Consider the following 12,674-nt stretch of genomic DNA (forward strand, 5'->3'; position numbering starts at 1 on the left):
CGCTGGATCCCGTCCATGGGGATCAGGGAGGCCCCACCCCGGGGCGGCACCAGCGAGGACCCGGGTGTCCGGGATCGGAGCAGGAAGCGGGAGCCGGTGGCGGCCGCGGGGCCCGTGGAGCCGGGAGCGGGGCTGTGGGCAGAGGATAGCGGGGGGCCGGGGCACCCCAGGGCCCCGGCCCCGCCATGGGTGCGCTGGTGCCGCTGGTGCTGGTGCTGGTGGTGACGGGCGGGCGCGGTGCGGCCCGGGACACCTTGGCCTGCACACAGGTGGGTCGGTGGCACCAGCACAAGGGATGCCGGGCACCGCGGCACCGGCTTCACCATCGCCTCCCACCAGGGCCTCGCCTGCCGCCTCCTGGGTAAGTGCCACTGCCATAGGACGTGGGACTTGGCACCCATACCCCTGCACCCACGGACCCGTGGCCACCCTCTGCCTGCCCCCCCCCCAGACCCCGATGTGCTGTGCGGGATGGAGCCGCAGGGATCTCCCCATGGGCTCGCCCTGTCTCGGCTGCGGCTGGAGCCGGCGCTGCGCTGCACCGGAGCCAGGGCCTGCGCTCCCTGCCTGGAGGCACGGCTGCGCCTGGCTGTGCCTCCTGCGGCAGGGCACGGCGGTGATGCGGGACGGGGGTCACCAGAGCGTGGGGACCCCTCTCCCCAGCACAACGCCAGCGGGGTGCTGCTGCTCGCCGCGCACACGTACACCTCCTCCCGCTGCGTGGCCATGGAGGTCTGGGCACCCATAGGCACTGCGCTGCCCGGGAGGATGCTGGTATGGAGGTGGGGGTACCAGGGATGGGTGTCCCCAGCAGTCGCTGGGCACTGTGGGTGCTGGCCCCGCTGCACCTCTGTGGTGTGGAGGTCCTGTTCCTGTATTGCCACAGCTCGGGGGTGGTTTTCCTGCCCAGGGCTGGGTTACATTCCGGTGCTTTGAGGCCCCGCTGGGCTCCGAGCTCCGTGTCACGGCGCACACCACCACGCACGGCCACCGGAGGCTGAGCCAGCTGCAGCGGGTACCAGGTGAGCCCCCCCCCATGCACCCCAGTGTGGCAGCACCATCCCCCCTGTGCCTGCTGACCCCCTGTCCCCGCAGACTGCTCGTGGCCTGTGGCACAGAGTGCTGTCACCCAGTGCCAAGGTAGGTGATGGTGACCCCCACACCTTGGTGCATGTCCGATATGGAGGGCCGGGTGATGGATGCTGGGGGAGATGGTGAGGGTGACCCCTGTGGTGCTGTGCCCTGTGCCGCAGCACCCAGGTTGCAGGTCTCCCCGGGGCCCAAGGAGGTGGTCATTGAGGTGCAGGGGGCGATGCCAGGGCACAGCTACACCCTCCGGCTCTACCACAACCAAAGCCATGGCACAGGCGGGCCGGGGCGCGTGGTGACTGTGGTGAGTGTGACCCCACCCCGGCCCCCCTACCCCGTCCCCAGGAAGCCGTGTCTGTGTTACAGGCAGGGCGCTGGTGTCACCCCGTGCTGGGTGATGCTGCCGGGGGGGGGGGATTTGCCATGGGGTGACCCACATCTGGTTGCTGGTAGCAGAGCAGCAACGTGAGCTACAGCCTGCCAGCCGAGGAGGTGCTGCCCTGCCTCTGCCTGCAGGTCAGTGTGTGGGCGGGCACTGTGTGTCCCCCACATCCAGCATCCCAAGGCCATGGACACCCCAAATCCTTCTCTCTTTTCCTCCCCTCCCAGGTGTGGCTGGAGACCCAGGACCCGTTGCGGGCCACCCTGTGCCCCTTCTCCCATGGTACCTGTGCTATGGGGCTGGGCTGGGGCACAGAGGGACCCATGGGGACACCATGGGGTGACACTTGTGTCCGGTGCCACCACAGATGCCAGGGCCTGGCAGCGGCTGTGGGCCCACAGCAGGCTGGTGCTGCACACTGATGCACAGGCACTGACCTGCTCCCTCTCATCCCCCTGTGATCTCTCAGCTGAGCTCATTCCCTGCTGGCAACCAGCACCCACCGGGCCCTGCCAAGCGCTGCCCGGCCTGCGGCACCCCGCTATGGGGCAGGTGAGTGGGGCTCCATGGCGCACCGGGAGCACCGGGGGGCTGTGATGGCACTGATGGAGCATCCCTTCCACCCACAGGGATCCCAGGAGCTTGGGGGGCTGCGGCCACACCCCAACCTTTGTGTGCAAGTAGGACACCCCTCTGCCCCACAGCTGCCCTATGGCTGCCCCATGGGCACCCCTGGGTGCTGCTAACCCGCTCTCTGTGGTAGGTGTGGAGCCACGGGCAGGTCCGGCTGAGCCAGTGCCTGCAGGATCGTGAGTAGAGATGGGGCGGGAGGGCAGGGGCAGGAGCCCCCCATGGATCCCCCCCCAGCCCCTGGCTCACCCACAGGAGCACTGCCCGGCCGCCCCGATGACATCCTGCTGCTGGAGCGCCACGGGAACACCTCGCTGTGTGTGCTGGAGCGGGGCGCATGCACCCCCCTCGCCAGCTTCACCAGCACGGTGAGCGCAGGGTCCCCGTGTCCCGGTAGCGGTGGCACCGCGGCACAGCCGGCTCACCCCGTGCTGGCCTTGCAGGGATTGGGACCCCCGGGGCTGCTGGAGCAGGAGCTGCGGCGGGATGTGGCGATGGGACGGTGCATGCAGGTCAGTGCGGGCAGCAGCGGGGACACGTCCCCAGTGTGTGATGTGCCCCCAGTGTGTGACAGGTCCCCGTGCCCACAGATCTGGCACCATGAGAACGGCACCGCGGTCACGCTCTGGGCCTGTCCCATGCATAAATGTGAGTGTCCCTGGCTGTGCCACGGCAGTTTGGGGCTGGTGGGTGCTCCATGGACACTGTCCCTGCCCCACAGACCTGCGTGCCCGCTGGGTGCTGGCATGGATGGGGGTGCTGCTGGGAGCTGCCTGCCTCCTGCTCCTGCTCCTGCTGAAGAAGGAGAGCATTAAAGGTGAGTGATGCCCATGGGGGGAGTGTTCCCATCCTAAGCCCCCCCTCTCAGGACCTCACCTCACCACCATTCCTCCCCACAGGCTGGCTGAAGTCCCTGCGGGTTGATTACAGCTCTGAGGGTGAGTGTGGGGTGAGCCTAGGGTGATGGGGGGGTCCCCGTTAGGGCTGGTCCCTGCTTGCTTCCCAGGCTGCCCCATAGGTTGGGTTGGGGTGTAGAGGGACAAAACAGAGGATGGGAATCCTATGGAAGTAGGGTTCCCAACCTGGCTCCCAGTATGACTGCTCCTTAGGGTGGGAAAGCGGATGGGTCTTACACAGGGTGGCTGCAGGGTACCCGGGGATGGGTTCAGACACTGACGATGCCCCCCCAGCCCCGCTGCGCGGCCGGCGGGCGCTGCTGGTGCACGCGGTGGAGCCGGTGGCAGAGCGGGCGGCCTGTGCCCTCCTGGCAGCCCTGCGCCCGCTGGGGCTGGCCGTGGCGGCAGCACCGGGAGGCAGCAGCGGGGCGGCAGCGTGGGGACCTCTGCCCTGGCTGCACTCACAGCACCACCGGGCGCTGCGCGGCGGGGACACCATCATCATCCTCCTCTCGCCGGCCGCCGTGGCTGCCGCGCACCAGTGGGACGCTGCCCCCAGCCCCGGTGATGTCCCCAGCACAGCACCATGCGAGGCCTTTGCTGCGGCGCTGGCTTGTGCCGTGCCGGAGCTGGCGGCTGGCAATGGGCGCTATGTGGTGGTCCGGCTTGAGGCCTTGGTGCCGTTGGTGCCACCGGTGCTGCGGGCAGCCCCTGCCTTCGCTCTGCCCAGTGAGACCGTGGGGTTCCTGCGGGCGCTGGCGGCACCGCGGCGGCGGGGACGGTGGCTGGAGCCGTACGTGGCGGCGGTGGCCGAGGGGCTGCAGCGGGCGGTGGGGGAATAAAGAGTGATGGCAGGAGTCCAGGCCAGGTGGTGTGGGGGAGATGGGGAGTGGGATGGACTGGGGAGGGGTGGTGGGAGGTAAGGGGGGAACCGGGGGAAGGGAGGGGGTCTGGGCTGGGTTGGGTGGAGAATGGATGGGAACTGGGATGAGGGGACACTGGACCAGTTCAGAGTGGGATGATGGGAACAGGGAAAATCTGGAGAAGATGAGGGGGAACTGGACCCGCGAATGGGGAATCCTGGGGAACTGGGCCAGTACTGGGGAGATGAGGGGGAACTGGCCCCGTTCAGAGGAGATGATGGGAAACTGGGCAAATCTGAGGGGTAATGAGAGGGAACTGGGCCAGTTCAGAGGAGATGATGGGAAACTGGGCAAACCTGTGGGGGAATGAGAGGGAACTGGACCAGCTCGCTGGCCATGATGGGGAACTGGGACGGCCTGGGAGGGATGAGAGGGATCTGGAGCAGCTCATGGGGATTGATGAACGGGGTAAATCAGGGGACGCTGGGCCAGTTTGGCTGGATGGGAGCAGGTGACCGGTCTGGGGGGGTGACAGAGACCGGTGACAGAGGCGGGTCGGGGGCTGAGGTTCTCTCCCAGGAGCGGGACCGGTGCCCTTGGCGGCGGCCCCTTTAAGGCGGCTGGGAGGCGGGGCCCGACGGGCGGCGCGGATTGGCTGTGAGCGAGGGGGTCGCGGGCCGCGGGCGCGCTGCCATTGGCGGGGGCGGCGGTCGCTGAGTCAGTGGGCGGGGCCAGGCGGTGCGGGCGGGGCGCAGGATGGGGCCGCGGGCGGCCGCGCTGCTGCCGGTGCCGGCCCGGCGGGGGGGGGCGGCGGCGCTGGGGGGGGCCCTGCTCGGGGCCGCGCTGCTCGGGGGGGTCCTGCTGGGGGCCGCCCGCGCCCACCCGGACCCGCACCCGGACCCGCACCCGGACCAGGCCGAGCCGTGCCGGGCCTGCCGCGGCCTCGCCGACAGCTTCAGCAGGGTGCGGGCTGGGGGTACGGGGGGACACGGGCCCTGCATGGGGGGAGCGGGGGTGACTTGGGGGGGGCACAGCCCGGGATGATGGGGGAGCGGGAGCAAAGCGGGAAGCACGGGCTGGGGGGGGGGGGGCAAGGGGGTGCCGGTGGTCCTTAGGAGGGGTGTTTGTGGGCTACACTCCCTATAGCATCCCAAGGGAATGAGGGGTTCCGGGGGGGCACAGCGGCTGGGGTCTGGGGTGGGGAGAGGGTGGAATGGCCATGGGGTGACTTGTTGCAGTAGGGAGGGGGGTGGCATGGGGGGGACTGTATGGGGATGGGTGTTATCAGGGGGTCCCCACTGTGCCCCCCCCTCCCGTGTGTGTGCCCAGGGCCTAGAGAGGACGGAGCACGAAGGCTTCGGCGGGGGTAACACGGCCTGGGAGGAGGAGAAGTTGGCCAAGTACCAGCACAGGTGGGTGCCCGCTGTTAAAGGGGTCTGGGGGGGGGGACACGCACACGTCCCAGTGCTGACCCCCTTATCCCCGCAGCGAGACCCGGCTGCTGGAGGTGCTGGAGGGCGTCTGTGCCCCCTCGGACTTCTCCTGCCACCAGCTGCTGGAGCGCAGCGAGGAGCACGTGGAGCAGTGGTGGTTCCACGAGTGAGTGTGGGGATGGGGACATGGAGGGGGGGCAAGGGGGTGTCAGGGTGCTCAGTGCTGTGTGCCCCCTCCCCAGGCGGCAGCAGCACCCCGACTTCTTCCAATGGCTGTGCATGGACACGCTGGCGCTCTGCTGCCCGCCTGGCACCTACGGCCCCGACTGCCGGCGTGAGTATCTGCGGCACGAGCGGGCACTGCTTGGGATGGAGGGACCCCCCCTCCGGAATGCTGCCCCCCATCCCGGCTGCTCTCTCCCCATGCAGCCTGTGCCGGCGGGCCCCGGCAGCCCTGCAATGGCAACGGGCGATGCGACGGTGATGGCACGCGCCGCGGCACCGGCCTCTGCGTCTGCAGCCCCGGCTATGGCGGCCCCTTCTGCGCCGAGTGCGGTGACGGCTTCTTTGAGGCTTCACGGAACAAGAGCCACCTCGTGTGTGCCGGTCGGTAGGGGTATGGTGGGGGGGTGCACTAACGGGGTCCCCCCTGGCTCTCACACCCGCTGTCCCCTGTCACAGAGTGCTACCGGGCATGCGGGCGCTGCACGGGGCCGGAGGACTCCAGCTGCCTTCGGTGCAAGAGGGGCTGGGTGCTGCACGAGCACCGCTGCATTGGTGAGGGCTGCGGTGGGCAGGAGGCGGGCTGGGGGCTGTGGGGTGAATGGGGCTGATGGGGATGTCCCCCCTCTTCTCCTGCAGACATCGATGAGTGTGGCACGGAGATGGCGCACTGCCGAGCCAACCAGTTCTGCGTCAACACGGAGGGCTCCTACGAGTGCCGAGGTCAGGCAGGTTTGGGTATAGGGGGCTATGGGTTATTCCCCATGGCCTGGGCTGGGAGGGGGCTGTGTTGTTGACCCCAGCTCCTCTCCCCATATCAGACTGCTCCACGGCTTGCATCGGCTGCATGGGCGCTGGGCCGGCTCGCTGCAAGAAATGCAACAAGGGCTATTGGCGGGATGGAGCCAAGTGCCTGGGTGAGTGTGTCCTGTGGGCTCTGCCCCTTCCCCACTGCCCAATCCCTGCCGGATCCCTGCCTGATCCCTGCCTGATCCCTGCCTGATCCCTGCCTTCCCCAGACGTGGATGAGTGCGCCAGCGCCGAGGAGCCGGTGTGCACGGGGGCACAGGAGGTGTGCGAGAACACGGAGGGCAGCTACCGCTGCGTCTGTGCCCGCGGCCACGTGCGCCGGGACGGGCAGTGTGTGGAGGACAAGCCCCCCGGTAAGGCCCGACGCGGTGTGGGGCAGCGAGGCGGGGGTCTCCCCATTTGTTTGTGCCCCCCCTTCAAGCGCCGTCCTTGCAGATGCGCCAGAGAAGGGGTTCTTTGACGACGTGACGGAGGACGAGGTGGTGGTGCTGCAGCAGATGTTCTTTGGGGTGATGATCTGTGCCCTCGCCACGCTGGCTGCCAAGGGGGACATGGTCTTCACCGCCATCTTCATCGGCGCCGTGGCTGCCATGGCTGGCTATTGGCTGTCTGACCGCAGCGACCGCGTCCTCGATGGCTTCATGAAGGGCAGATAGCCGTGGGGCTGTTGGGTGCAGGCCTGGGGTGGAGGGCACTCCCCCAGCAGGGGCTGGCTGCTGAAGCAGCATCCTGTGCGTGGTGCTGTGCCCTGCATGCGTCCCCCAGCCCCACATTAGTGTAGGGTCGTGCCCTCCCTGCTGCAGAGTGAGCTGGGGGTTCCTGATCCCTGGGGGTCCTGCACAGCCTGCTCCGGCCGGTGTGGTGATGCCAGGCAATGTGGCACTGGGATAGGAGGGGCACAGCATGCTGCCCCCCGCCCCACGGCGCTGGAGGGGGGGACCTGGCACCGTGGCGGTTAGGATGATGTGGGGCAGGCCCGGGGGGGTGCTCTGGCACTGCTGGGTGCCGGGCTGGTGATGCTGCTGGCCCCATGCGACCCTGTGTGTGTGTGTGTGTGTCCCCTCCCCATGGGGCAGTGGGGGCTGAGCCATGGCTGTGGGAGAACTGCTCTCCCCCCCAACCCCTTGTCCCCACATCCCTGGGCAGAGCCCATCTCCCCTCCCAGGCTGCTGGGGTCAGGGGGTTGGGGTCCCCTCCCTGCTCATGGGGTGCTGTGCTGGCGGGGGGGGACCCTGCCCTGTGCATGAGCGTGGCTGTTGCATTTGTCCGTGGTTTGTCCATCGGGGTGTGCCCATCCGTCTGTGTGTCCGTATCTCAGGAAATAAAGCTCTGCACACCCAGCTCGGCTGCTCGGGGTGGTGGTGGGGGTTTGGTGGGGGGGGGCCTCCTCCCAATATAAGCTGTTTATTTCTCTGGTTTGGCACAAAAAGGAACCGGCCCCCTCCTGCCCGGCCCTGCGCCCCCCAGTCTGCCCATCCTCACAGCTCAATGGTGTCACTGGAGAGGCTCCGGCTGTCCATTGCCTTGGCGATGGCCGGGGAGCCGCGGGGGCCATCCCGTTCGCATCCCGGTGTCCCGGTGGGCGGCAGCAGCAGCGGTGCCCGGCTGGGTGCCTCATCCACGGGCAGGCTGTCTGGCGAGGACAGCCCGTGGCGCCAGGGGTTCCAGCTGATCTTCAGCGAGCTGCTGTCCAGCGAGCTGGTGGAGGCGGTGACGGTGATGGTGGCGGTGCCGGCGGGGTGCCGGGGGCCGGGCAGCTCCGTTAGCGAGCTGCACCTCACCATGCGGCCCAAGCCGGGGGTCCCGGCGGGGGTAGGGGAGCCCCGCAGCGACGGTCCGGAGCCGCGGCGGGGCCGCCCGAAGAGGCCGTCGTGCAGGAGGTGGCGGCGGCAGAGCGCCTGGTCGATGCTGCGGCGCAGGTCGATGGGGGACGGCGGGCGGAACGCCAGCTCGCCCAGCGACGGGGACGAGCCCTGCTCGAAGGCGGCGCAGGAGCGGGCGGCCGCCAGGTTGGGGCACTTGGGGCTGAGCCCCGGGCCCGCGGCGCTGCCCGCCCAGGGCTCGCTGCTGTCCTTGAGCGCCCGCAGCGGGAGCTGCCCCGCGGGGTTGCGGATGAGGCTCTTGGAGATGTCGTTGCCCGCTCCCCGCTCGGTGCCGCCGCCGGCCCAATCGTAGCAGTTGTTGGGGTACTCGGGCGCCTCGGCTTTGCGGCCGGCGCAGAAGAACCGCAGCGCCTTGGCCCAGCAGGAGTGAGCGGCGGGGCTGCGGCGGCGGCGGCAGCGGCAGCACAGGGGCTCGGTGGCGGCCACCAGCAGCGCCAGCGCCGTGCCCAGCTCCGCCGCCCGCAGCCAGAGCTGCGCAGCCCAGCCCGGCCGGGAGAACCGCGCCGGGGCGCCCAGGACCCCGCGCAGCCACAGCGCGCTGTAGAGCTGCAGCCCGCACACGGGCAGCCCCGCAACCGCCGCCGCCAGCAGCGCCCGCGCCCCGCGCCCCGCGTCCTCGGGCGGTGCCCGCAGCAGCCGCCAGCACCCGCAGAGCCCCCCCAGCAGCAGCAGCGCCCCCGCGCCGCAGCCCAGCCCCTGCAGCCCCAGCCCCAAGGCCGGGCCCAGCCGCGGCGGGAGCAGGTCCGCGGCCCCCAGCACCGCGCTCTGCAGCGCGGCCGCGGCCCCCAGCGCCGGCAGCCCCCGCAGCCACGGCGGCAGCAGCCGGAGCTGCGCCAGGCGCTGCAGGCGCTGCAGGAGGAGGGCGAAGGCGCCGAGCATCATCGGGAAGGGCACGGTGCTGAGCAGCAGCAGCGCCCGCGGGGGCAGGCGGTGCCGTGCCCCGTAGGGGTCCAGCAGCAGGAAGGCGGCCCGCAGCAGGCAGGCGCACAGCAGCAGCCCGTGGGCCCCCAGAATGTGGGGCAGGTTGAGGGGCCGCAGAGCAGCCGCCCAGGCCAGCCCCACCACGCAGCCCAGCGCCAGCAGCAGGAAGGTGGCGGCTGCCCCATAGATGTGGGTCTCCCAGGTGAAGCCCAGCTGGCGCCGCAGCTCGGCCCAGCGCAGCCCCGTCCCGTTGGACCCTGGTGATGGAGATGGGTGGCTCGGCTGTGGCGTTTGTGGCGGCTGTGGTGGCTGTGGTGGATATGGTGTGGATGGGTGCCGTGGCGCTGGTTGTGGTGTCACCGCTGCCCGCCATGCTGTGACCGAAGGGGATGCGGAGCCATGGGCAGGGGGGTTTGTCCCTGGGAAGCCTGCAGGCCGGACAAAGGGGATGGTTAGCGGTCCCTGCATGCACTCCCCATCCGCAGGGCTATGCCCCATGCCAACCGTAGCTGTGGCCAATGACACCTCTGGGGGTCTCCAGCAGGACCCCCCAGTGACATGTCCTTGGTCACATCCCTGATCCCCAAGTGGAAACCCGCTCCTGCTGGGCTCTTAGCACTAATCCCTGCTGGCAGGACTAGATTAGGGCCATTGCCCAGCGCAATCCTGATTGAAGGTGTCACCGTGCCCTGACTGGAAGGCCCAAGATAGCTGCATCCCCCCCACTAGCCCTGATGCCCCATGGATGGGCTCCCATGGTCTGTGGAGAATGGATGGTCTTGGATGCAGCCCTGCATCACCTGAGCGCCTGGTGCTGTTTGTCCCTGCGGTGGGAGGTGCTGTTGGCTGTGGGGCGGCCTCGGTGGCATTTGGGATGCTCACGGCTCCCACGGCGCCCCGGACCCGCTGCGGGGTCCCGACATCCTCCTCGGGCAGCAGCCCTGCGAGAGAGGGCAGAGCCGGGCGCTGGTACCCACAGGAGTGAGGTCCCTACCGCAGGGTCCCCCCTGCTCCTACCTGTGCCGGGGGGGTCCGTTGTGATGCTGGAGTTGGGGAGCAGCAGTGCAGGGCCAGTGCTGAGCGCAGCCCCCGGGGCAGGCTGGGGTTCCATCGGGCCGGGGTCCGTGCGAGGGGCTGCATCCCCAGTGCCCGCAGTGCTGAGGCTGAGCGGGGCCCTGCGGGTGCTGCGCTGGTGGGATGGGAACGCCCGGGTCCAGGGCTCAGCCAGCCCCAGCGATGGGGCTGCGGGGGGCAGCCGGGAGGCAGAGCTGAGCGGAGCCAGGGAGGGTACGGGGGGACCCCCCAAGTCCCCCTGCGTGCCCAATGGTTGTGTGGAGCCGGGGCTGGTGTGGGCACTGGTGCCCTTGGGGTGGGAGACAAGGCCAGTGCCCAGAGGGACCAGTGTGCCCATGGCCGCTGTGGGTCCCTCCGCCACTGATTGTCCCCCTCTGTGGGCATCTGTCCCCACCCCATTGCTCATCCCCGCTGCCGGCACGGGGGTCATGGCGATGGTGGACACTGTTGGCCGAGGGCTGGGGGTGCTGTGCCCTGCCCAGGGCGGCCCTGAGGAGCCCAGCCCCGTGTCCACGGGCACCTCAGGGCCTGGTGCCCCCAGCGCAGAGCCGTGGGGCAGCGAGGTCCCTCCTTGGGGGCTGTTCCAGCCTTTGGCCTCGTGTCCTTGCCCGGCGATGAGCATCTCCTCCGCCACTTCCGTGCTGGTTTCCGTCTCCGGGGGTGCCCCCACGGCCTCTCCTGCCCGCAGCGATGGGAACCAGCGCACGGGGCTGCTGCCGCCCCAGCGCTCGCCCCCGGGGGCCCCGGCACCGCTCGGCTCCCCGGAGGCTTCCCAGGCTGGGGACAGCCCCGGCCACCGCTGGCCCCAGGCTGGGCCGTGCCGGGGGTCCCCGCTCCGCTGCAGGGTCCTGCCTGGGGTCAGCCCCGCCGGCACCGGCCCCCGTGCACCGGCGGGGCCCCCGGCAGCCAGGAGCAGTGCCCCGGTGAGCAGCAGTGCTGCAGCCATGGTGAGTGCCAGGCGGCCCTGCGGGGATGGGGGCTCTGTGAGCTTGGGGGGCTCATGCCACCGGCCATGGGGCCACCGTGCCCTCAGACACCCATTGCTCATGGCTGTCGTGGGGACCCTTCCCAGCTGTCCCCAACCCCGGTGTCCCTGCTGCCAGTGGCCCCATTCCCGGTCTTCCTCTTCCCAGGGTCCCCATCACGGTGTCCCCAGTGCTGGTGGTCCTTGGTGCTTAGTGGTCCCTTACTCCCAGCATCCCCGGTGTCCCCATCCCCGATGCTCCATCCCCGGTGTCCCGGCGGCCCCGCTCCTGCGCGCACCGTTCACCTTGGCGCGTCCCCGGCTGAATCCCGGCGGGGATGCCCGGCCCCGCGCGCTCCCGCCGCCACCGCCACCGCCGCCGCCGCACACGGGGACGAGAACGGGGCCGGGACCGCCCGGTTGCAGCGGCGGGGCCGGTTCAGCCGCCGCATCCCGCGGGCCCCCGCCTGCCGCGGCCCCGCTGCTCGATGCTCGGTACCCGGTGCCCGGGCCCGCGGCGCGTCCAGCCCCCTCCCGCCGCCCGCCGCAGCACGGGAGGCCCCGGTGCGGGTGCCGGCCGCAGCCCCCCCGCTGACCTGCCGGTGCCGGTGCCGGTGCCGGTGCCGGTGCGGGGCCGGGCGCTGCAAGCGGAGCGGGCGGCGGCGGCAGCCGGTCACGCGCCGCCCCGAGCCGCGGGCACCCGCGCGGGAACCCGCCCGCACCGGGAGGCGGCGGGCGCGGGGGGGGGGGTTGCTGCGGGGCCGCTCGGGAGCGGCTGGAGCCGGTGTGCGGGGACCGGGAGTGGGGGAGCGGGGAGGGGCGGCGGGGGGGAGATATGGGGGGGCAGGACCCTGTGGGTGGGAGAACGGCGGGGCAGCAGTGGGGATGCTGCGGGGGGGGGACCCTGTAGGGTCCTCGGGCAGGTCAATGGGTGCCCCTGGCCCCTTCGTTCCCCACAGCTCCTGCACGGGGCAGGCAGCAGCCTGGCAGCCGCTGTGCTCTGGGGCCCTGCCAAGGGCAGGTAATTAGCTAATGAGGTAATTGTCCCGCTGGAGAGCTGCCCGCTTGGCCAGGCCTTGGGTTGGCATTGGCACGGCCTCAAAGTGACACTGGCTCCGGGCACTGCCACACAAGGTGATGCTCCCCAGAGCCACTGCAGCTGGGGCAAAGCCCTGTCACCACCGTTGCTCTCTTCTCACCCGGGCCAGCGGGGTCAGGCCAAGGGGGGATGGCTTGAACCTGCCAGAGATGAGCTCTTAGGCAGAAGCTCTTCCCTGTGAGGGTGCTGAGGCGCTGGCACAGGGTGCCCAGAGAAGCTGTGGCTGCCCCATCCCTGGCAGTGCTCAAGGCCAGGCACTTGCCTGGTGCAGGGAGAGGCTCCACTGGCTGCTGTTGCTGTTACATCTTTCTCCAGGGTTTTTGGTTGCTGTCACGGGCAGGTAGTGGGGGCTGCGGTGGTCCCTGCGTTGTACCCCAGTGCTGCTTCATCTCTGAGGTGCTGGGGAGC

General features: G+C 70.2%; 3 protein-coding genes across 3 annotated transcripts; 2 read left to right on the forward strand and 1 right to left on the reverse strand.

Annotated features, from left to right (window-relative positions):
• The first annotated feature begins 29 nt into the window (after positions 1 to 29).
• Positions 30 to 3,839, forward strand: IL17RC (interleukin 17 receptor C). The gene is made up of 17 exons (XM_061357224.1): positions 30 to 269; positions 340 to 361; positions 452 to 774; positions 911 to 1,022; positions 1,096 to 1,140; positions 1,254 to 1,393; positions 1,543 to 1,605; positions 1,699 to 1,753; positions 1,839 to 2,023; positions 2,101 to 2,151; positions 2,235 to 2,280; positions 2,357 to 2,469; positions 2,545 to 2,613; positions 2,692 to 2,749; positions 2,823 to 2,918; positions 3,001 to 3,039; positions 3,292 to 3,839. The coding sequence occupies exons 1-17, from the start codon at positions 186 to 188 to the stop codon at positions 3,837 to 3,839; spliced, it is 2,049 nt and encodes a 682-aa protein (XP_061213208.1). The 5' UTR covers positions 30 to 185.
• A 777-nt stretch (positions 3,840 to 4,616) lies between these two features.
• On the forward strand, positions 4,617 to 7,665 carry CRELD1 (cysteine rich with EGF like domains 1). Its single transcript, XM_061357230.1, has 10 exons — positions 4,617 to 4,823; positions 5,190 to 5,272; positions 5,349 to 5,459; positions 5,536 to 5,627; positions 5,723 to 5,899; positions 5,975 to 6,070; positions 6,155 to 6,238; positions 6,337 to 6,432; positions 6,535 to 6,678; positions 6,761 to 7,665. Exons 1-10 carry the CDS (start codon positions 4,617 to 4,619, stop codon positions 6,979 to 6,981), a joined length of 1,311 nt encoding a protein of 436 aa, XP_061213214.1. The 3' UTR covers positions 6,982 to 7,665.
• A 138-nt stretch (positions 7,666 to 7,803) lies between these two features.
• Positions 7,804 to 11,856, reverse strand: PRRT3 (proline rich transmembrane protein 3). Its single transcript, XM_061357232.1, has 4 exons — positions 11,764 to 11,856; positions 10,147 to 11,167; positions 9,930 to 10,070; positions 7,804 to 9,557 (listed from the first exon to the last, which is right to left on the reverse strand). The coding sequence occupies exons 2-4, from the start codon at positions 11,147 to 11,149 to the stop codon at positions 7,804 to 7,806; spliced, it is 2,898 nt and encodes a 965-aa protein (XP_061213216.1). The 5' UTR covers positions 11,150 to 11,167; positions 11,764 to 11,856.
• Positions 11,857 to 12,674: the final 818 nt, after the last annotated feature.

The sequence above is a fragment of the Neopsephotus bourkii genome, unplaced genomic scaffold, assembly GCF_033783945.1.
Source record: "Neopsephotus bourkii isolate Nb327-2 ecotype Australia unplaced genomic scaffold, CSIRO-AGI_Nbou_v1 NB_887, whole genome shotgun sequence".
Lineage (NCBI taxonomy): Eukaryota > Metazoa > Chordata > Aves > Psittaciformes > Psittacidae > Neopsephotus > Neopsephotus bourkii.

What these genes read in the sequence shown, in the direction of transcription:
- IL17RC (XM_061357224.1), top strand. Translation starts at nt 186, where the DNA reads ATGGGTGCGCTGGTGCCGCTGGTGCTGGTGCTGGTGGTGACGGGCGGG. An exon ending in TGCCCTGCCTCTGCCTGCAG is followed by an intron (nt 1,606 to 1,698) that starts GTCAGTGTGTGG and finishes CTCCCCTCCCAG; the next exon opens with GTGTGGCTGGAGACCCAGGA. An exon ending in GAAGAAGGAGAGCATTAAAG is followed by an intron (nt 2,919 to 3,000) that starts GTGAGTGATGCC and finishes TCCTCCCCACAG; the next exon opens with GCTGGCTGAAGTCCCTGCGG.
- CRELD1 (XM_061357230.1), top strand. Translation starts at nt 4,617, where the DNA reads ATGGGGCCGCGGGCGGCCGCGCTGCTGCCGGTGCCGGCCCGGCGGGGG. An exon ending in GAGCAGTGGTGGTTCCACGA is followed by an intron (nt 5,460 to 5,535) that starts GTGAGTGTGGGG and finishes CCCCCTCCCCAG; the next exon opens with GCGGCAGCAGCACCCCGACT. An exon ending in TGTGGAGGACAAGCCCCCCG is followed by an intron (nt 6,679 to 6,760) that starts GTAAGGCCCGAC and finishes CCGTCCTTGCAG; the next exon opens with ATGCGCCAGAGAAGGGGTTC.
- PRRT3 (XM_061357232.1), bottom strand. Translation starts at nt 11,149, where the DNA reads ATGGCTGCAGCACTGCTGCTCACCGGGGCACTGCTCCTGGCTGCCGGG. An exon ending in AACGGACCCCCCCGGCACAG is followed by an intron (nt 10,071 to 10,146) that starts GTAGGAGCAGGG and finishes CCTCTCTCGCAG; the next exon opens with GGCTGCTGCCCGAGGAGGAT. An exon ending in AAACAGCACCAGGCGCTCAG is followed by an intron (nt 9,558 to 9,929) that starts GTGATGCAGGGC and finishes TCCGGCCTGCAG; the next exon opens with GCTTCCCAGGGACAAACCCC.